Here is a 21,177-nt window from a genome sequence, read left to right as displayed (position 1 = left end):
AATCGCACACACAGACCTCATCATGGCCCTTGCCATGAGCACATATATTTTAGTTTTCATCACCAATCATCATCCTGACTTCGTCTAGCAGTGTTGAGGGTATCTTCATATCTCGAGCCCTATCAACTCGCCCTCCATCAATTCGATATTGGGCTGGCAGCTTCACACCATCGGCGATCCCCAATATCTCCTGGGCAACCGCTATGCCACATCTCGCCGCAACTGGCATACCATGCCCCGTATAAGCAACACTAAGCCAGAGGCCACTATCTTCACCGCCTAGAGAAGCGGGTAGTTGGCCAACCCAGGGATAGCCATCTTTCGAATAGCCCATGATGCCAGTCCACTCATAAGTAGCTTGAAGAGAAGTGTCCTCGGATTCTTCTGGTGCCCTTAGCTTGACGGCCTCATGAAGTGAGGTACGCAATCGCTGGGCTATAACTGGGTCGATCGAATCGTCCCGCGATAGTCCAACTTGGCCACCGGATGAGCCTAATCTCTCACCGCCAGTGATAAGTTCACCCGAAGGTCTCTGGACAAGATAGTCGTCTCCTCCATCTGGTGTCCACCACACGTGGCTATGCTCCAGTGGTGAGCTGCCGTCTGAAGGGGTAAGAGCAGCAACTTGGCCACGCACGGGAACTATGTACCCAGATAGCTTTGGAATAAGGTGTGAGGTATAAGCGTTAGTTGCTAGGATGACTTTCCTGGCTGCTATCTGGCCACGAGGGGTGTGGAGAGCCCATGAGTCACCTATCCGCTGAATGTGCTCCACGGGCGTCTTTGTTTGAAGATTGAAGACGCTTGAGTCGTTCGCTTCAAGGAGACTCTCAAGAACCCAGCTAACAAGCTTATACGGCCATAGCTTAGCCGCATTGGGCTGGTATATGGCAGCAGATGCCCCTGAAACTCGCAGCTTCTTCAGCTGCTCCTGATCTGTTATAACCTTGATGTCGTCCGCAAGATCAGGATTGGTTTTCTTTAGACGGTCTAGATGCCGGGTCACGATGTCGAAGATTTCTTGTGAAGGAACGCGGTGCACGCCTCCGACCGTCTCCCAGTCACAAGGGATATTGTGCTCTGATACAAGGTCCTTTAGGAAGTTGAAGGTATCAAGTTCAAATTGAGCGACTGGAGCTTTGGCGGCGTAAATAAGGGGCTGGCAATGACCACCATTCTGATGACAATCAGTAAACCCGTATAAAAGACTCTCAGTAGACTTAACTCACTCTTCCTGTAGCTCCCCAACAGGCCTCTCTTGCCTCGAGGAGCACCACATTCTTACAGTCCCCTTTAACAAGCTCTCTCGCTGCAAATGCCCCGGTGATACCACTGCCAACGACCACAACATCAGCCGTGGAAGGGAGCTCTGCTGTGGTGCGATGCCCGAGGAGCTTCTCAGAGGGTTTGCGATGCCAGTACGATTTTGTGCTCTCAATGCTAGGCAGTCCAGCCTGCCCTGGTAGTAGCGTGGGGATTGTCATTGTTTCGCTGAGGTGTGTTTAGTGTATATGTGGGTGCTGATGTGAGACTAGATATAAGTTTGAGGTAAGTTGCGGAGATGTAAGTTGAAAGGCTGGCGGGTAATGTATCGAATGTGAATTCGTCTTAGTAAACCCCGCCTTAGACGGCAGTTATTGGAGGGCGTTGGCGTAACATGAGATGTATTACGTAGATTTCCATATTTATCAGTTGCGTGCATAGGAGCTATAGATAGACTGATATAATAAAGGGCTGCAGTATCATAGGCTTTCGGATATCACGCATACACAACTTAATACACAGCCAAAGCGAAGTGTTGATTATGAATTGATCGTATCATATTCATGCCATTTCGTCGTCAGAATCATCAGCAGCTATCAGATCAAGCTCCCCCATCCAGTGGCCTTTCAATCCATCCCATTCTGCCTTGCTTCGGCAGTGGGCTTCTAAAGTATCCTTCCACCATGCTTGCTTGTATGCTTGCTCAAAGAGCCATTACTATAATTTACAATATTCCAGCGTCTCATGTAGCAAACCCTGCACCTTCCAATGACTCGATACAATCATTTCTTAAAGACAACCGTCTCTTTTTGGCTCCTCCATATGCTGTGTCCTGTGCTGTTGCCCCTCTCTGCTGAATCCTGCAGAGGTTTGCCGGAACTTTTGATTATTACTCCCACCCAATATGCGCTGTAGCCACAGCATGTCTAATGCTTTCAGGGGTATTTTGTACACGCAGTCTCGCTGTTGAGACGCAAAATATTCAAGCCATCTTCCTAAGAGGGGCACATTCTTCAAATCGTGCTCTCGCTCCCTGTGGCGTACAAAGAAAAGTTGACAAATGAAAAAAAAAAAAAAAAAAAAAAAAAAAATGGTCGGTTCGGGGAACAGTCGTGGCGTGCCTGGTAGCGACAGCCTCCGAATCAAAGGTTGAATAAAGAACTCAACAAAACGCCATGGGAATAAATCTCCCGCTAATGGCTTCCATTCCTCGTGGTATTCGTGTCGTGTCGTAGTAGCAAATAATGTAGATGTCGTCAGAGCACATAATTCCCCCTGGTCGTGAGTGCTATGATCCTAGTTCGAGCCAGGTTCTCCAACATCATTCAGGCGTATTTCCCCCTATAGAAATCGCAAAAAGCTCCTTCTCAGTAGACCTCCAGTGCTATCCAGAGTGAAATGCAACCAGGTAATTCCCTCTAGACGTCGGTCATCTCTGTGTCACTGTCACCACCCTCTGCGATGGAAATAGGGATCAACTCCTCATCAGGTCCCCAGTTTCCTTCATAAACAGTTGCCGGTGCGGCACGGTGATGGCCAACCCACTGCAGGCCCTCAAGTTCCAAAACCTGATGCACAGTTGGTCGCTCACTGGGTTCTTGAGCTGTCATCCATCGTACAATCAAATCGAGAGAACTGCTGTGGGTGGCATTAACCATAAACTCGGGAGGTTGCAGTAGTTCCGATCGCTTGGATGGGCCAAACAAGTTGCTTGGGTCGTGGGTCTTGCCACTTGTGAAATCATCGCTATGCATTATCTCGGTAGGGTTACCAGTGGCATCTCGCTGGACCTCAATAGAGGGATTCCAGGTGAGACTTGGCACTTCGGAAAGATCTCCAGAGCGGAGGGCGATCCACGTCGGTCCGTTGTCAGGTAGGACAACGTTGGCGGCTGTCTCAAGAATGATGAGGCCAAGAGAGAAGACGTCGGCGGACTGGCAGGATTTGCCCTTGAGCATCTCAGGGGCCATGTACTCACGATCGCCCTCAACGTCCACGCCTTCGGCAGATGAACAGGATTGGGCTAGGCCGAAGTCACCAATCTTGAGAACACCTTCGAACGTAACAAGAATGTTGGCCGGCTTGAGATCCAGGTGCATGAAACCTGAATCATGGATATCCTTCAGGCCCTATAGAAATGTTAGTACGTACAGAGCAGCGAAGTGGTTTATAACTTACCAAGCACAGGTCCTGGAGGATCTTGAAGATGCGAAAGTCATCTAGTCGTCCACCTCGTCCAACAGTGCCCAGGAACTTGTCGAGGGTACCCTCTTCACAGTACTCTGTTTGGATATAGAGATGGTTATTGTAGTCCCAATGATCGAAGTACTGGACCACATGCTCAGAGAAGCTAAGAGTCCTCAAAATCTCGGCCTCTCGGACCTTCGTATCCCGGTCCTTTGGTCCCTGAAACGCATGCTTGCTCTTCTTTACAGCATAGACTCTACCCTTGGTGGGGCTTGTTGTCGGGGTTGTACTGAGGTTGCCAAATGTCATTTGATGGTCCGCCTGAGTGACACGATAGACAACAGAGAATTCACCCTTTCCAATCTGCTCCACTTTGTCAAATCGGGAGGATAGGCTTGCGTCAATGTCAATGTTACTAGTACGGGCGTTCACAGGAGTAACAAGGAGGCTGGTAGATGATCGCAAGTCCCGTCCTGCTGTTGGGGTGACGGGAGGTGGCATGTTATCAGAGAAGCCATCGCCAATCTGAGAAATAGACAATCGGCTGGTGTCGAGAGGCAGCAAACTCTCACGTGGCGTTTGCGGTGTTCGTCGTCCATCAAGGGGGCTGGCTGATTCACAGAGTTTCGATTTAGTAAATGTCTCATGAGGAGAACTGAGGGGATGACTCAAAGAAACTGTGCTTAGTGGAGAAGGAGAGTGTAATCCTCGTCGAGCCCTGGAACGGCCAAATGAAGATAGAGGCAGATGCGAAGATGGGGAATACAGACGTCCAGCATCGGTAAGCCGACTTGAATTGTCGACTGTTCCAGCTGGTCCGTCCGTTGTTGGGACTTCCGACTTACAAGTTGCTTCACGAGGGATAGAGGTGCCGAGGACCGGAGTAGTAGAGTGTAATGTTCGGTTGGCAGTTGGGCTATGGTTATCATGGGGACTCTCAAATGAGTACTCGCTGACCTTGCTAAGGCTGGGAGTCAAAGTGTTCTTGGTTGGAGTAGGAGGAGCGTCGCCTTCCATGGGTGTCGAAAAGTCAATCGTTTCACCGAAGAGCTTGTGCTCGTCACCATCCAGGCTAAGGACACTACCGCGACGTGCACTCCTAGAAGCACTGCCACGCTGGAATATCGACATGCCCTTTCCTGGCCTACCAAAACTGTTGGGACCTGTGCTGTTACCAAATGGGGTGGAAGGGAGACCGCCAAAAGAATTCCGGTTGTTACCCCTCTTCTTCATGGCACTCCCGGCCGGTGGAGGGAAAGTAGCGAACGGGTTAGAGTGCTTCTTGCATGGTGTATCGGGAGGGGCCATCTTCTTGTCGGCATCCTCTTCGGGGTTTCGGTTGACCTTGGAAATAAGTCCAGTAGAGTTGAAAGCGCCCACCCACAGCTGCGAGTTGCTGGGTGTCGCCATGGCCTTGGACATATCATTTGGGCGAGTAGGTCGTGTCGCATTGAGAGGTAGAGATCGTGAGAAAAGGTGAGGTCTGGGTCGATCTGGCATCCGGGCCACGGGAGCATAAATAGGTGCTTCCTCGGTTAGGCTGTTTCCTGAAGACGATGTCGTCAGTGTCTTCGATAGAGGATGTGGTTGGTGGGCCTTGTCGCCAAAGAAAGTAGTGGGTGGTGGTTTCGAGGTCGGCGTTGTAGAAACAAAGGGACTCTCTTGAGGCACGGGAGGAGGAACAAATTGGTCCAGAGAAAGGCGAGGTCGACTTCGGACAGGAGAATATTCGGAGCTCATCTGAGCCAGCTGTCGTTCACCGGATCGTCTTCCCCAAGATCCTCGCTCCCCATATCTTTGTTGTAGAGTTGACTTACGTAGGGACGATGACCTCTTAGGAACATTCGTCGTCGCAGGTGTTGGTGAGGGAACAGGATCGCGGAACGGTGATCCGCTAGTACCCGCAATCTCATACTCGGTAGATGAGTCTTCATGTATATAGAAGCTCTGTGAAGATGTCGTGTTGGCGCCAAAGATATTTTGGTCCTCATTCTGGCCCAGCCCCGATATTCCATGCAAGCTCCGTCGCTTAGCCACCGGGCTTCCCTGGCTCGGTTGGTCCAGATTCATGGTTGCGTCGCTGCGCTTTAATGACCCATTGTTTGTGACCATCTGGCCATCATTGTTGGAATCAAGAGACTTGAGAAATGATGCCGGCGAAGATTCAGCGACGTCGAGAGTGAGGCTGCGCCGCTTGACGGGACTGACAGAGATGGGGCTTGTAGCTCCCAGAGCGTTGTTCTCTTGCCCTGATGCATCAATAACCGAAGCCAAAGGTATCGCAGGTAGTGAGTTGCCGCTATCGGGAGCCATGTTGAGTGCCCTCTTCAGAGGGCTCTTGGGAGATGCGCGTGCTCGTGTCAACGGTCTCGAGGGCGATGTCTTACCGGCCTTGGCGGAACGCAACGAAAGCCTAACGCTGGGGCGGAAAGGTGTAAAGGCGGTTGAATGCGGGGCACCGTTGATGTGAGGAGGTGCTGAGCGAGTGTGGGACGGTAGAAGTTGTTGATTTTGCGGTGTTGCGCCAAATCGACGACAAGGTGATTGAGGTGAGGTTTGGTGGGGGCTTTCGGGGCTCAGCGAGTTTTGAGAGTTGGAGCGCGTCAAGAACTTGGAAGGTGATCGTGAAATAGAGCGTCGGAGAGTGCGAACTGCCGATGTGACGTCGATGTGGTGGGCGTGGGTTGGTGATGGTAGGGCGAGTGTGCCACCGCTGCTGTTCGAGAAGGACATTGTGAGGTTGTGAAGTGCTGCGCGCTTCGGTAATGCGCGAGCAGATGACGCAGTAAGGCTAATGGATATAAACAGTTGAATAACTATGCCTTATCGATATTATTGCTGGTGCGAGATACAGTGACCGGTGAAGAATGCAGTAGGGAGAAATAAAGGTTGCGGACGTTGGTGAGCCAAATGTGCAAGCCGTTAACGGTGTTGCGTGAAATGGCCAAGTCGAAGATGTGAGAAGCAGCTCGACGCGATACCCAACAAATCGCAAAAAGCTATGCCAGTCTCACTCGGATGTCGAAGTTCATATCATGACTCGACAACTGGAGGTAAATCAGACACTAAAGTGAGAAGGCAGAAGGCAGAAGTGCGTTGAGTGTAGGCTTCCGTTTAAGTGCCCGAATGGTGATGTCGTCGACAAGGCAGCCAGATAGATACCTTAGATAAGAGTGGGTCGACGTGAGTTCGCGTTGAGGGTTGAGCAAATATGAGTTATTGTCGACAAAAGAAAAAGTGAGGTTGAGTAGAGGAGGAAAGTTGGTAGAAGTTGGAACTGCTAAGCAGTTGTAGGAGTAGTCGTGCTGCAGGTGGTGGTGGTGTCGTGTTTCGTAGAAGATGGACGTCCGGGTTGGACTTGGGGGTGGGCGGGTTGAAGAGGCGAACGGGAAGACAAGAGAGTTAGGTAGGTGAACTAGTAGTTAGGGTGTGGCAGTTGGACCATGGCGCTCGTGAACGGGCATGGGCTACTGATCCTGACACAAACTAAGAAGTTGTAAAGAAGAGGCTAATGAAAAGCAAATTGTCCCTGCAGTTGTCGTCCGGTCTTGTCTCTGCTTTACTTTGCTCTTGCTCGTCCAGTCTTTGTTTTTGTGGTTTGTTTGAATCCACAACCAGCAGAGTTCAGAGCAATAATACTATACTGCCCCTTCGTGTACAATACCCCTCGTGTGGCTGCGTTGAAACCCAAGAACCCTTCCTCAGGGCAGAACGTGGATACTCCAACTGGGGTCTGGTGACTCAGAATATCAGGTCGAAAGGACAACGAATGGTAGTGGCAAGTCAGGCTGGTATGCACTCGTCTGGGCTTTCTTGGTGTCTGTGTTGGAAAGTTGGTGCAGACGAGAGTTGACTTGCAAGTAAAAAGACCCAGAGGGTGTGACAAAATACTAGTGAGAAATAGGACAGGATGGGATGAGAGGGAAGGGCGGGCGCGCAAGAAAGAGGATGGACAAGACCGCCTGGAGTGGTTGGAAGAGAGGATCCGCTATAGATGGATGGGGATAGGGAGCGTGGGAGCCCAGGGATGGCGCGTGTTGGCGCTGGAGGCTAACGATTTGGTGCACGCCCCGTAAAAATGGCAGGCAGCTCAAGTTAAGTTAGTGGGGGTTTACAGTTGTCTACAAGCCTCCCGTCTTCAACCAATATCAATATATCGATTGATGAGGAACGGGAGAATCACTAGAGCAGTCAATATTATAACAGGAAAACAACGCGCGTACTTTGCACCAGGGAGGTAAATTCAGTTTTGTGTATCCGTACTCGTACTCTACCATCAAAAATCTCTTCGTCACATTAAAGAGGCTAGGAAAAACAACAAGCTGGGGTAGAGGCGCGCAACAAGTGACGCATTTGTTTACACGTTTACCTAAAGGGGAATAGTGTCACACGAAAAGACGCTTTTTCTCTTTTACACACGACAGGGGTGCAACAACAGACAAACATCAACTCACTAACACACCCTCCAGGCTGGCCCTGTTAGCGAGTGGCTTCCTTCAAGGATGGCGCCGGGAGCTGGTCCCCGTATCTCAACCCGCTCATGGCCCGTCCATGTTCCATCTCAAGCCTCTGAGCTACTGATTGCTACTCTACTCTACAGGTAGAGTAGCACTGATCTCTCTGTCTCATCGATGATGGCACGTTCATCGGAACAATCACATTCCTTCGTGGCTTCGTCATATCCAAAGATTCTCTCTCTATGTCTTGATGTTTCCTCCTCGTCACCCGTAGGTAGGACAACCGACTTATTGAATAACGACGATCGTTGATCGTCAGGGAAAATCACGTTGTCTGTGACTGAATGTTCCTGTGAACTTGTTGAGCCTTGATGCCTGTTGCGCTAGGACTCTTGTAAGTGAGGACCACGATGTCCATGGGTAGAGTCTGGAGTGGTTCCTGAAGCCAACCTCAAACCTCAGACTGACCAGCATCTCTTCTCCGTCTACGAGAAGAAAGAGGTATACGGACAGATACAATAGGAATTACCCACTTGTGAAGGGAGTCTGGCCCTTTCTTGCTCACATTTTCCAGGTTGAAATGGCCTCTATCAACACCAATGTTCATGTGGAAATCTTATTCAAGAGACTGACATGTAAGTCGGACATCCAAAGCCCTGGTTCGTCAATACCCCACTGGGCGCCTCTCAGCGCCAGTGCTCAGGGGTATTCCCGCCCCTCAGGCCCAGGGACTTCTCTGTTCTTCCCAGCCAGGGGAGATCCCATGGCACTGGCAGTTGGCATGGGATGGCGCCCGTTGGACTGAAGATCGCCTCTAATATGGCATGGAATTCTGGTGGAATGGCATGAGGTCTATTCTCGATGGAGCAAAAAAGATGAGCGCTTCTGCTGGTCAGTCTAGAGGTCGCAGGTGTTGTAGGACAGCAGCATCTACTTAGACGCTGGAGTAACTGTCCCAAGATAGATCGAAGGTCGCAGCACGGGCACTTGCACTGGCACTCGCAGGTTGCAGCGAGTCCAAAGCAAGATACGATTGGGACGGGGGGTTGGGGCCGTGTCTAGAGCCCACCCGTTCGCTGGCTCCCGTCCCCTTCAGACCATTCAGCGTCATGATCGTCGCCGTCACTTGCTGGTGGGCATGCTCTATCCCGGGTCCCATCACTTGCCTCGTACAGGACTGGGCTCCCTCGAACAAGTGAGTGAGTTGTGTTGTACAGCGTGTACGACAGAGACAACGTCAACCCTGGCTAGTCAATGGGTACAGCACAACTTAGTTTTCGTTAACCAGCGAGTTCCTCATACCAGCCACTTCCAATGAGGAGTCTTTTCTCCTTCTAACAGCCGCCCAGTGGCCCTCTTATTCAGGCCCTCTCTGCCTCCACCAGCAGAATCAGTAGCAGCCATGGCATGGCCATACCACGCCAGGCCAGCTCATCGCATCGGGCACAGGACCTCGAGGCTAGCATCAGCATCAGTGTCAACCATGTCCTGACCTACATCCCGATACGCCGGCCCCTCTCATGACGCGCAGGAAATCTTCCCGTTCTGATCAAAACAAACAAACGATTTGCTTCCCCTATCCTCTTGTGCACTCCCCCACTAGCTGACGGTGGTAATTTGAGCTTTAATTGTGCTCTTTATGCCGACCAGCCCATGTCATCTCGCTTCTTATGAGTGAGTCCGGGGTGGCCCCCGCTATATGCGAGAGGGCACTGCGCTAACAATTCAATTCTGTGCGCTCGTCAGTTGTTGGGCTTGCGTGTGGACGAGAAGAGGCACAAAAGCCCTGCTCATAAGCTTGGGGCCTCGGCCAGAGGGACCACAAAGCGCATCAAATCGAAAAGCTACGCATCGTACTTTTGAGATTTGAAGCCCCTAGCATGTCGTCCATCTAATCAGCTGCCAATCAAGACCATCAATCGGCATTGCTTCTACCGTTGCTGCTCCGTGCTTCTTTGATCGGAAGTTTTAGATCAACTCATATATCGACTTACATGGAGCATCATCGTCACTTGCACTAACATAATGAAAGGTCCTTCATTGTTCACATCCCATCAGATCAGCTCAACTCAATTCACTCGCATGCATCCCCCGCGCTCGCATATTTTACACTAGACAGGGGATGCAACTGGCTGTGCACAACATCAGTGCCAACTTTGTTGACCGCCTGACTTGGTTGCATATTCTATGGAACATCGCTGCAGCTAGCACGCCGTTGAAGCACACCGCACAAGTCTGCGGCTCTGTGAAATGAACCCCTATGCAGTTCATATTATAAGGGCCGTGTAAGTGGCCTCTGGCGGCAGCGGTCTACAACTTTCAGTGCAGCTTCACCAACTTTAACATACTCCTGAGCCCCTATTCGCAAGCTGTTTCCTGCAGATGGTAGCCGTTGTCCTGTTGTTGCGATGCAAACGCACAATGTGTTCAAGTGTGATGAAACCAAGCAAGAGTTTAATTAGTTACAGCCTACACATCCACGAAAAGTTGCACGACTTTAATTAGCATGTAGTCGAAATTAAGCGCTCGGATAAAGGATGCAGATATTGAATTTATTCATGTGCGTTAAAATGTTAGTCTTGCATAAGAGACCGTCGAGAACAGAACCAACTTGAACCCAAGCGCACCGTTATCCGAAACGGAAGACAGAGACCAACGCCATGACGCAAAGTGGCTTCATTCTCGTCTTACCATAACTGCGGCCAAGTGGGCTATGACTACCCTATAGTGTTCTAGAGTTCGGCGTCATTGGGGCTTAGAAACCTGCTGGCCTCAATAACGGGCCACGCTGGCAATGCAAAACGCATCTCGACGGGCCGTCTGCTTGCCTGCTTCCGTCTGTGAGGTTTCGGTGCAGCGATGCAATGCTTCAAGTGGACTCGGGACTGCATGAGAGAGTGTAGCATATACTATTTGATTGGACAATTGGACACCACATTGGCAAGGGAGTCAGCGAGGGGTACAGTAACTTTGCAGGTCAACTTCAGCCTTTGACTAAAGTCTCATATGCACCTCCTCGCGAGGGAGGATCGAGATGAGCGAATTTTGCATGCCAACTGAAGTGGGTGATCCTGAGCACGTAGTCTTCTGGCATCAAATCTTGGTGAAGCAATTCCAGCATCGTGTTCTGCTTCAATAAGCCACATTCTGGGCAAAATCCAGCGTCTCTCTCAAGATTCCCCACAAAGGCATAGCAGGGGATCATAGTGAGACGGCCGAGATACCGAAGATCTAATAAAGTTCCATCTTCTCGAGATGAATCAGACCATTAGGCGGCTAGATCTGAGTCAGTATCAAACTCTCAAAAAGCACTAGTGAATGACAGAATTTCGTCCAGATCTGGACTCGAAGGGAGGGTTCATGTACTCACTGGTATGAACTGTCTCAGCTTCACGCCAGCCTCCCTAAACACCCGGGCTGTGTCGTTGTCCATACTGTACGTATGGGCGTAGACAACCTCGCTAATACCCACCTGGCAGATTTTGATACTGCATGTGAGGCAGGGACACGTGTCGCAGTATAGGACAGAACCCTCGCGTATTCTTTCTCGTCCCGCTTCCAAAAGCGCGTTCTCTTCGGCATGGATACACAGGCAAGTCGATAAGCCCACTCCGGAGCTGTTGCCGTCATTGCACCTTGGACAGCCTCCTTCAGTACAATTCTGTAGTCCCCTTGGAGTCCCATTATAACCGGTGCTAATGACCCTGCGTTCTTTGCCAACAAGAACACATCCGACCCTACGCTTCATACAGTTGGAGCGTTGTGCAGCAAGGGATGCCAATTCCATAAAGTAAGTGTCCCAGCAAGGGCGAAGACGATCAGGATTTGGGATGTCCAGCTTGCCAAGGGTAGCATAGAGGTGCGCTAGAGAGGATGATGTGTTGAGAAGTCTCACAACGGCACGCGAGATAAGGGGTGAGAGGCCTTTCTCTGCATCGTATAGGTGGGTATCGCTCTCTGTGACAAAGTCTTCCAGACTCATGTCAGGCTCTCCCGCATGCCTCTGCCTCGCGCGGTCCTGGAACCGTCGCCAGCGGACCGTCAATGGCGCATCGACAGAGAGCAGTAAGAAGAAAGGTCGACGAAGAAAGACGTCTAGAACGGCCTCAGTGGGAATGTCGGTAGTGACAAAGCGGCTACGCCAGCGTTTCGTCACAAAGTCGAGGAGTTCCTCAGCTGTGGAAAACACGTGTTGCGGACCATCCCGGAGAGTCAGCGTGGTTTCAGAAGAAGACTGGTAACCATTCTTGGTGGTGAGCGCTGTTGAGGTCAGAGCGCCTTTGAAAGCTGTTGAGTCGGTAGACTGTGATGGAGACTCTGCACCGTGTTCCTCGGGTGATGCGGATTCGGCTCCAAGCGAGGAATTGGACGGCCTTGGCTGCGAGTGTGGCTGTAGATGGAGGAGTTTGAATCCATGATGCTCAACGAGATATTGGGCCACCGTCTTTTTGCCGGAGCAAATACCTGAACGTTGTGAGTTTATGACTTGACTTGGGAAGTTTGCGATATGTTCTTACTGCCGCAGACGCCGATGAGCATGTTGTGGTTCGATGCTGTGGTTTTGTTCTGATGTTTGTGGAGGTAAAGTCAGGAACAGCCTTTGGGTGATGTATCATGCCTCACGTTGATATTTTCGTATGGTCATTTAACGCGTACGGCGACTATTCTAAGCGCGTCGCAGAGTGTGGGGGTGCACTGTTCGCAACTGTGACCGTTGGTGTTCTAGAATGTCTACAGAACCCTTTGAAAAGTGTCGCAAACTCGACTTTGAAAGCGGCCGACAAGTTGACAAGTATGTTTCTCCATCTTACGAGTTATCATACAAATCTCGATCTAGTTAGACACTTCATATATATAGATGCTGTGAGTTATGATCAAAGCGCACATTCCAGCAGTCCCGAGAAAGCTTGAACCCTTGAATGTTTCAGACACAAATCTCTCGTTAATGAAATGGCGTCCTCAAGATAAAGGTCACATTCTTCAAGTGAATGGTGGAAATAAATCTGAACGGGTGTATGCTTGATAACTTCCGATATACCGAGTTTGCGGTTGTGAAGAACGTGTTTCTCCTGTAGCTGAGGTGATGGTAAATGAGTCTTAAGGGTCATTGTTTATGATGAACGGGAATAATGGGGATTGCAATATCGATCCCCTTTTCTCAGTAAAATTTGAAGCTGGATTACTGACGGTGATATCTAGTTGCTTTCGGTCAGCAACTTTCTATCACTGTAGCTGGGAAATCTTCAACGGGATGACATCCGTAGCGTCGATCTGAGGTATGGATATGACAACGCTTTAAATAGACATGAGCATGACTCTATTATGACGATATAATAAGAAACCCAATGTAGAAGACTATTAATACTGGGATGTCCTTTTTTATTTTACATAGGCATTCGGACTTGCATGCACGAGGGCTGCATCACAGCCACCATCAGGGCTTTTGCTTACCCTATAACGACATATGCACTGTGAGGGACCTCTGAAATGGCGATAAGGCCTGGTCCGATAGGTAAGTTAGGCTGCGTGACGGGAGGCAGGTGCATGCCCAGTACCCCGCGGTGGGGCTAAGGGGAGGCAGGAAAACTTAGGACATTTATCCCAAGTGATAAAAAAACTGATCTAAAGGCTTCCTAAGTCTGCACTGAATCTGCCTAAATATTTTTATCACTTAGAATAGAGGTCCTAAGTTTTCTTGCTCCCTGGCGCCTGCCTATGACCTAAGGCGGAGCTCCACATCCATGATCACCAGTGACGGTCATCTTATCCGTTCAGGTGAACCCTTCATAAGATCACGGAATACACACAACGATGACCTTATATTCCAGCTATAACAGGTCATGAGCCCTCGAGAAGACACTTTTAACAGCCAAAAAATTAAAACACTATCGCTTTGGCAACTTGTTTACCTTATCCGACTACAGTAGCGACGAGGAAAGCAACTGGCTCTTGAACAGGACCAACATATCGAATCTGCAAACTGTATCCAACCTTTAACCATACAAAAGCTTTTTTAGCTTTAAAGAACAGTAGTATAAACAGTGACAGTCCTACAACAGGCCGACACAATAGCGCTCAAAAACCATAAGGTTTATCTGCCTCAGGGACGCAGTTACTGCCTTAACCAAGCAGTACAATACCTGCTCTCAGCAGCTGGACCGAACCTTCCTCCCCTTCATCCCACCCAAAAGGCTACTTTCCGCAAATACTAAGCAGGCAAAAGTCGTCACGGTTAGCAACAACCGCAGTCGGATCAGTGTTGGAAGCGAGCCTCTGATCACGATGGCGGCCCCTTTGCAATTTGCCCCGTTCATCTCAGAGATCGAGCTGTCGTTCTACTCGGCGCTCTTTGGCTCAAAGCTTGAGCATGACAAGCTCGACGACTCAGCGCGGAGCATCCTTGGCCTCTATGAACCCCGCTTGGAAGAACCAGAGTCCAGCTGCCGCATGCAGATATTAGGAAATGCCCTCACGAGCAGCAGGTAGGTCCGCTGTTTGATTTATGCACAGTCCTTCTCTGACTATGGCAGAACTAATGCGCCCAGTCCCCCTCTTGGGACAATGAGGGCCGAGGGAATCATTAGGAACGTCAATACACTCGAGGATTTCAAGAATACAGACAAACCTGCTATGCTCAAGACTGCTGGCCGACAGGTATTTATTAGCCCACCGAGACTGGAGCACCGCTGACAACTCTAGATCTGGGATGCGATCAAAGATGGTAGTATCTACTCTGTTCCATCCCTGCTCTCGTCATTCATCATACTTTCATACGCGGACCTGAAAAAGTACAAGTTTACGTACTGGTTCGCTTTCCCTGCTCTGCACTCTGATCCTTCGTGGAAGCGATCCGGTCCAGCCAAACGGCTCAACTCCAAGGAGAGCACGGCACTTGTTGACAGGGTAGGAACTTGGAGGTACAGTGTCGACTCCCGCGAGCATGGCTTCTTTTTGGTCAAGAAGATACACGGTGAAGTTCAGGATACGGATGATCCGGATTCTTCCCAGGGACTTCCTTTTCGATGGGAAGTTGCCTCGCTGCGAGAGTTTGAGAATGGTTTCTTCGACCAAGTGGCTGAGGAGGACCGCTATGTTGCGTTTGTTGACCCTTCGACGTACCCAGAAGGTCCTGGATGGCCCCTGAGAAATTTCCTGGTCCTTATCCGACAAAGGTTTCATCTGACAAAGACCAAAGTAATCTGCTACAGAGATATCCAGGCAAAGAGACACGAAGCCCGCAGTGTCATTCTTCCAATCGAGATGGATCCAGTCGAGAACTTAGAGATCACTGAAATGCCCAAGGTTACTGGCTGGGCACGGTCGAGTAACGGCAAACTCCAGGCACAACAAGTCAACCTAGGAGAGTATATGGATCCTGCACGACAAGCTGACGGCTCTGTCGACCTGAACTTAAAGCTCATGAAATGGAGGATCGCCCCTGAACTCGACTTAGATGCTATTAAGAACACGAAGTGCCTGCTACTTGGCGCTGGTACGCTGGGAAGTTATGTCTCAAGAAACCTTATGGGTTGGGGCGTCCGGAAGATAACGTTTGTGGATTATGGGCGAGTGTCATTTTCCAACCCTGTCCGACAGCCACTGTTCAACTTCCAAGACTGTCTTGAAGGAGGAAAACCAAAAGCACCTCGAGCTGCTGAAGCATTGAAAGAAATCTACCCAGGGATAGATAGTGAAGGACACACGCTGTTCGTTCCTATGCTCGGTCACCCTTACATAGACGAGTCGAAGACAAGGGAGGAATACGAAAAGCTGGAGAAGCTTATCGACGAACACGATGCCATTTTCCTCCTCATGGATTCAAGAGAGTCACGATGGCTGCCAACGGTCATGGGAAAGGCCAAAGGAAAGATTGTCATGAACGCCGCCCTGGGGTTCGATTCGTATGTTGTTATGCGACATGGTTCTGAAAGCCATGCCGAGGGGCAGACACCGCTTGGCTGCTATTTCTGCAACGACGTCGTGGCCCCAGCTGATGTAAGTTTCCATTTCTACTTTCTAGACCGTATCTAACATTCGTTTAGTCTCAAAAGGACCAGACCCTGGACCAGCAATGTACTGTTACTCGACCCGGTGTTGCAGCGATTGCGTCTGCCCTTCTTGTCGAACTTCTGACAAGCTTGTTACAACATCCACTGGGTAAAGATGCATCAGCACCACAGCCAACTCCTGGAGTGGTTCCAGAGCGAGACCCACCTGAGCATCCCCTGGGGTTGGTTCCGCATCAGATAAGGGGCTATGTGTCGACATTTCAGAACATTGTTATCCGCGGTCAATCTTACGACTGCTGCAGCGCATGCAGCCCCAAGATTCTTGATGCCTACCGCAATGATGGATGGGGTTTTGTAAAGAAAGCACTGCAAGAGAAGGACTATGTGGCAGAGCTATCGGGTCTGGCCGAGGTTCAGCGAAGAGCAGAGGAGATGGCTGCCCAGGTTGACTGGGAAGAGGATGACGACCTTGTCGAAGATGGTGATGGAGAGCTAATTTAGAGTATATACTAGTCTGAAGGTCTACTAAGTCTATACTAAATTTGCCTAAGTTTACTAAGTTTACCTAAATGTTTTTGTTACTTAGGATAGAATTTAGAAGTTTTCTTGCCTATATCAGAGACAGCATTGAGAACCGTGCGATGTCTGAAGAGACTAGTTCTATGAAACCAGGAATATTCGATGGACCAACCCCAACACGTGATAGTTATGGACAATGACGTGGTGCCATATCTTGAAACGCATCGTAATATAGGATAGTGGGGAAAGTCGAAGAGAATCGAAGAAATAGAGGAGTTGGTATCAGTGTCGGCGTCGGCGTACCTAGTCTTCTAGTAGCTGCTTTTATTGTAGGACGGCTGACAGGTTCAAAGAATGTGTAGAAGCGGTCATGTGATAAATCTGTTGAGGAGTATAATTCGGAGTATAACTCGGCGTATTTGGAAGGTTCATGAGATATTGCCAGGGAGTCATTTCATTGTAAGATAGAGCTCTCAAGGATAGCGATCGCTAAAGTACCCCATATCGTTGATGCCTGGGTATGATTAGTGTATGTGATGTAACCTGAATATCAAGCGGGGCGTTTAGGATGAAAAGCGAATATTGGAGGTAATGTACAGTAATCACAAGAGAAAGAAGCTTTGAAGTTATAACATATGGAATTATATAGTTCTAGAAATTTATCATATGTAGTCGTAGATGGGTTGCTTTAAGCACCCTTCCTGCAATGCACCTCAACGCCTTTCCATGCTATGTACAAGTGACTGTGCATTGTCACAACAATTGGTCCCAATATCCAGGTATCCATGCGTGCATGTGTTTATCGAGTAGTGGTACCGTCGAGTCTTGCTCAGTCGAAGTCTATCCAACAGATTGGGTGTTTCTGTATATCTATCCTTTACAGTCTACCGTCGAAGGCATACTGGGCAGCGAGGGGCCAGCCGAGGATGACAGCGAAGCCAGGGAAGAAGCTGAGAGATTGTTAGTTGATATTGGCAAAGTCTTGGGTGACAGAGCAACTTACAAGAGAGCTTGGCTTCCAACTCGCTTGAACATCTTGGCGTAGTCGGGCTTAGCGGGCTGCTGAGTGATGGGAAGACGCTCGAATGGGTGAGACTCCATGGCTCGGCCAGCGTTTCTCATAGCAGTGAGGAGAGAGAATTGGCGGCGCTGAACAGCGCGGGCGGCAGATCGAACAACGATGGGAGACATGTTTGATTGAGTTTAAGGAGTCGGGTTGGTGTAAGTGGTTGGTTGAGTTGAGTTGTTTTTGAGATGAATCGATTTCAAGTTATCCTTAGAGGAAACCCAGTAGTAACATACTCAAAGAATTGAATTGAGTGGTGAAGATGTTTGTTGAGTGGAGAGTTGTTATTGCTCTGTTGATGCTGCTGATGATGCTGATGATGCTGATGATGAGAGAAGAGACTATCTTTGGGAACGGTAGATGACATCCTCTTATACAGAATTGAGATGCCGATCTTTTTCACTAAAGATCACAAATTTGGTCAAGGATTCCTTCAAACGGCGACCTCCCAGAACCCGTGCAGCCGGATACATCCATTGTGGTCAGATTTCATCTGGTTTGGCGACCATCATGCCACTGTAGAGACCTGGATCCTGGGGTATTAGAGGGTGTTTTGACGGCTGGCCAATCATGTTTCACCGTAAACTATCAGTCAGCACAACAGCCCAGAGGTGCATGGCACGATTTCTAGGGCGTCGAGTGCGGTTGTGGTGCGATTCTGATTTGGTCGGCGGGGACCGGTGACGCTGGCGATTGGTCAATTGGCACACCCTTACCAACACCCTGTTTCTCCCGTCAACACTTCGTCGTTATCGACTGATTCTGAAGGATCCCCAAAAAGAATTTCAAAATTTCTGGATCCCAAAGGAAGCAATGACCTGCGCTGTTTCCGGGGAACGGCGAAGAGAAAGTGGTTGCATTCGTGAGCCTGGATTGCGAATATTACCAGGGTTTGCGATGATATGATACTCGTTCAGCCACTCACGAGGCTCTCATGCTTACCCCAAAATGCATATGCCCATGTCGTTTCTAGTCACGTTCTAGGTTCTGGTCCAGATTGACAGGACAGCCCAGATTTGATCGCATGAGATCCAGATGATGATAACCATGCCATGATTGCCCTGGCTCTCGCCGATGCCGATGCCGGTTCTGGTCCATTCGCTTCAATCGTTGATTCTTAGTCTACCCTGTCCATTCCCGTGCCGATGGTAGGCCTCTTTCGGAGAATTCTAGCTCAAAGGAGTCACACAGTTGGTGTTGTGAGTGAAACCATGAGGCAACGGCGCGGAGGAGAGAGATTTCGGAGCCGAACATTTGGCCAGCTTTCAGCATCATGTGACCTAAAACGTGATGTGGTATCCAGCTACAGCTGTCAACTCAAGCTAAGCTAAACCACCCTGTTGGCGATCGCGACGAGACAAGCTACGAGCAATTGCTCAGTACACACTCCTTTTACAATTCTCGTCAATGCCGCTTGTCGACCCCGTCACCATGTCGACAACACTTGTCAAGAGCGGGCCCGCCGCCCAACAACCCGCGACCAAGGCCGCCGTGCCCGCGATTCCGCTCGTCAATTCTCCTGCCGCTTTGCCCGCATCAGTCGCTCATCAGCTTTTGCTCGCTGGCCTGTTCTACTGGCGCTTCGATGCCCTGGTGGCCGATCCCGTCTCGACTCTTCAGACTGGCCTCCCAGTTGTTGCTGCCATTCAGGCTGTCTATCTTATACTGAGTCTTCCACCAGCGGGATCCTCGGGCTCTTCGAAGAAGCCTCGTCCTGGTGAGAAGAGGAAATCAGATGGACGGGAGGCAAAGGCTATTCCTGTAAGTATATGTGTTGTGCGTGAAAGCCACAAAACTAATGTCAATGGTATAGACCGCCGTTATTTCATTGCTCCTAGCTCTAATCCTGACACCGGCTCTTCATCTCCTCCTTGTCCTCTTTGGCGCGCCATTCCTTACACACGTTACTCACACATTCTTGTGCTGCGCACATATCGCCGTCCTCGCGATTTATCCTGTCTTCTACGTTCGTGGTTCCGACCCCGTGCCTCTCCAGGCTGTCGTTGGTGTATCAGCTCCATTTGACCAGACATTTGGCGGTTTTATTGGAACAGTGGTTGGGGCTTGGCTTGGAGCTGTTCCTATTCCTCTCGATTGGGATCGCGAGTGGCAGAAGTGGCCCGTCACCATTGTTGTCGGTGCTTACATCGGATATATCGTTGGATCTCAGATCTTGGGCACCGTTTTCTTTGGAAAGCGCTGGGAAGTCACTCCTGAAATCAAGGAGGAATGAGCCATTGGTTCATGATGAGAACACTAGTGCTATTCCAAGATGCCCGTATGACAGGTGGACTGGAATTTACAGAGATATTTATGGCTGTGGATACATTGTAATGTACCGTGGCAAAAAGTTTGACATAATGAGATCGCCTACTATCATAGCGATAAGAATACATAATAATGAATACATTGCATTGGCTTGCCGCTGCTTCACTGATGAAATAGAATTAGTAGTCATGATAAATAGATGCGTCTTTGCTGTGCCATTGGCCGAAGGTGTCTTCCTTCATGCCTCTGTTTCAAGAGTAATGCTCCCCATGTCGTCTTCTGGAGATGATACGAGGTAGTGCACGTGAAATACCCTATACATTGTCAATATCTTGTTTGAGAGCAAGGTATTCCATATTCTCATCATACTGCGGAAATTAGGTTATGGATATTGATATCATTGTTGAAAAACTATGCTAGCTCGCTGACTCAGGTACTGTTCATGGTTTCTCGTCCAATATAGATGGCCTGTGATATGCTTGGCACTACACTGGAGTCGATCGAGTTATGACACTATCAGATCAAGTCTCAGCATACGTAAGTACTAGTTTTCCCTCAATATCTCCAAATCAACTGGCCCTTGGCGGTCGTTCTAGTTACCTTGGTTCAGACGTAATTGGTGTATACATGGTTGGACGAATTGGATGTATGTCAAGGCATCATGTTCATTTGCTGAACGGCCTTTAGAAGGCCATATTCAGAGATTACTGGTGGAACAAACACTGATAGCTGAAAGGTTACCTAACATATGAGAGGATGGTATTGTCTCAAAACTGATGAACTTGCAATTCCAGCACCAAGTTCAATGGTCTGACGAATGGCGTCCTGACGCTTGACTACCTACATTGACAGGAGCCATTGGATAGAGAACGGTGACGGCTCGGCTTGCTTCTCCCAGTGCAAAAATCCCCTAGGACTGATCGCCATTGGGCGAACCGTATTCCACAACCCTGCATGTTCGGCACAGCTGGGGCCAAACTTTACAACCCCAGATTATTGATGTGCTAACACTGATATCATCGTATCATCTTCTGAGATCATAACCCAAAGTTAGACTTTGAGACGGACTCATCCTTATCGCGACGCTTTCCTTGAAAAGACTGTAAGGGAGAAGAGATTACAGGCGAGGGCCAGGCTTGTCGAAATGGGGCTGGCGACTCGTCCTCTCTTGGCCCTCCACCTGCAAGTGCCGGTGAGGCCGTGATAGAGGGCTTGGAACTTCAGTTCATGCTTGGCACTGACGCGTGCGCTCGAATCTTCTGAAACATGAGATTAACCAGCCAAGAGCCAAGCTGAGCCAGCGGAGACCAGGACAAGCCACGTCAAAATCAGGTTAATCTAGAACCTGCAGGCCAACTCAGGCGCTTATTCCCAGAGCATGACCAAAGAAAATTTTAGTAATAATCAT

General features: G+C 49.5%; 7 protein-coding genes across 14 annotated transcripts; 2 read left to right on the top strand and 5 right to left on the bottom strand.

Moving 5' to 3' along the window:
• FOXG_05145 (uncharacterized protein) lies at positions 1-1,640 on the bottom strand. Its single transcript, XM_018383269.1, has 2 exons — positions 1,230-1,640; positions 1-1,177 (listed from the first exon to the last, which is right to left on the bottom strand). Exons 1-2 carry the CDS (start codon positions 1,482-1,484, stop codon positions 50-52), a joined length of 1,383 nt encoding a protein of 460 aa, XP_018240161.1. The 5' UTR covers positions 1,485-1,640; the 3' UTR covers positions 1-49.
• Positions 1,641-1,778: 138 nt separating this feature from the next.
• FOXG_05144 (wee/wee-unclassified protein kinase) lies at positions 1,779-7,439 on the bottom strand (the record flags this gene model as incomplete). Of its 3 annotated transcripts, none has more annotated exons than XM_018383267.1 (3): positions 1,779-3,392; positions 3,442-4,061; positions 4,296-7,439. In XM_018383267.1, the coding sequence occupies 3 exons, from the start codon at positions 6,181-6,183 to the stop codon at positions 2,682-2,684; spliced, it is 3,219 nt and encodes a 1,072-aa protein (XP_018240159.1). In that variant the 3' UTR covers positions 1,779-2,681. The 3 variants fall into 3 exon arrangements, with proteins under 3 accessions (XP_018240159.1, XP_018240158.1, XP_018240160.1); XM_018383268.1 differs by having other exon boundaries at positions 1,781-2,901; positions 2,993-3,392; positions 3,442-6,183; XM_018383266.1 differs by having other exon boundaries at positions 3,442-7,439.
• Positions 7,440-9,203: 1,764 nt separating this feature from the next.
• Positions 9,204-9,311, bottom strand: FOXG_05143 (uncharacterized protein; the record flags this gene model as incomplete). Its single annotated transcript, XM_018383265.1, has 1 exon — positions 9,204-9,311. The coding sequence occupies one exon, from the start codon at positions 9,309-9,311 to the stop codon at positions 9,204-9,206; it is 108 nt and encodes a 35-aa protein (XP_018240157.1).
• Positions 9,312-10,065: 754 nt separating this feature from the next.
• FOXG_05142 (dCMP deaminase) lies at positions 10,066-12,871 on the bottom strand. 2 transcript variants are annotated; one of them, XM_018383263.1, is made up of 3 exons: positions 12,425-12,871; positions 11,278-12,371; positions 10,066-11,183 (listed from the first exon to the last, which is right to left on the bottom strand). In XM_018383263.1, exons 1-3 carry the CDS (start codon positions 12,444-12,446, stop codon positions 11,139-11,141), a joined length of 1,161 nt encoding a protein of 386 aa, XP_018240155.1. In that variant the 5' UTR covers positions 12,447-12,871; the 3' UTR covers positions 10,066-11,138. The 2 variants fall into 2 exon arrangements, with proteins under 2 accessions (XP_018240155.1, XP_018240156.1); XM_018383264.1 differs by having other exon boundaries at positions 10,066-12,371.
• A 787-nt stretch (positions 12,872-13,658) lies between these two features.
• FOXG_05141 (ubiquitin-like modifier-activating enzyme atg-7) lies at positions 13,659-18,076 on the top strand. 4 transcript variants are annotated; one of them, XM_018383262.1, is made up of 5 exons: positions 13,660-13,889; positions 13,956-14,389; positions 14,453-14,561; positions 14,607-15,902; positions 15,950-18,076. In XM_018383262.1, the coding sequence occupies exons 2-5, from the start codon at positions 14,190-14,192 to the stop codon at positions 16,415-16,417; spliced, it is 2,073 nt and encodes a 690-aa protein (XP_018240154.1). In that variant the 5' UTR covers positions 13,660-13,889; positions 13,956-14,189; the 3' UTR covers positions 16,418-18,076. The 4 variants fall into 4 exon arrangements, with proteins under 4 accessions (XP_018240153.1, XP_018240151.1, XP_018240154.1 ...); XM_018383260.1 differs by having other exon boundaries at positions 14,438-14,561; XM_018383261.1 differs by having other exon boundaries at positions 13,659-14,389.
• On the bottom strand, positions 16,386-19,764 carry FOXG_05140 (uncharacterized protein). 2 transcript variants are annotated; one of them, XM_018383257.1, is made up of 3 exons: positions 19,648-19,761; positions 17,439-19,498; positions 16,386-17,385 (listed from the first exon to the last, which is right to left on the bottom strand). In XM_018383257.1, exons 2-3 carry the CDS (start codon positions 17,624-17,626, stop codon positions 17,313-17,315), a joined length of 261 nt encoding a protein of 86 aa, XP_018240149.1. In that variant the 5' UTR covers positions 17,627-19,498; positions 19,648-19,761; the 3' UTR covers positions 16,386-17,312. The 2 variants fall into 2 exon arrangements, with proteins under 2 accessions (XP_018240149.1, XP_018240150.1); XM_018383258.1 differs by having other exon boundaries at positions 16,980-17,385; positions 17,439-19,764.
• Positions 18,278-20,038, top strand: FOXG_05139 (glycosylphosphatidylinositol anchor biosynthesis protein 11). Its single transcript, XM_018383256.1, has 2 exons — positions 18,278-19,262; positions 19,315-20,038. The coding sequence occupies exons 1-2, from the start codon at positions 18,909-18,911 to the stop codon at positions 19,732-19,734; spliced, it is 774 nt and encodes a 257-aa protein (XP_018240148.1). The 5' UTR covers positions 18,278-18,908; the 3' UTR covers positions 19,735-20,038.
• Positions 20,039-21,177: the final 1,139 nt, after the last annotated feature.

Source organism: Fusarium oxysporum, chromosome 7, assembly GCF_000149955.1.
Source record: "Fusarium oxysporum f. sp. lycopersici 4287 chromosome 7, whole genome shotgun sequence".
NCBI classification, from domain to species: domain Eukaryota; kingdom Fungi; phylum Ascomycota; class Sordariomycetes; order Hypocreales; family Nectriaceae; genus Fusarium; species Fusarium oxysporum.
The sequence above is the reverse complement of the archived record's forward strand: the minus strand, read 5'-3'. Positions and strand labels throughout refer to the sequence as shown.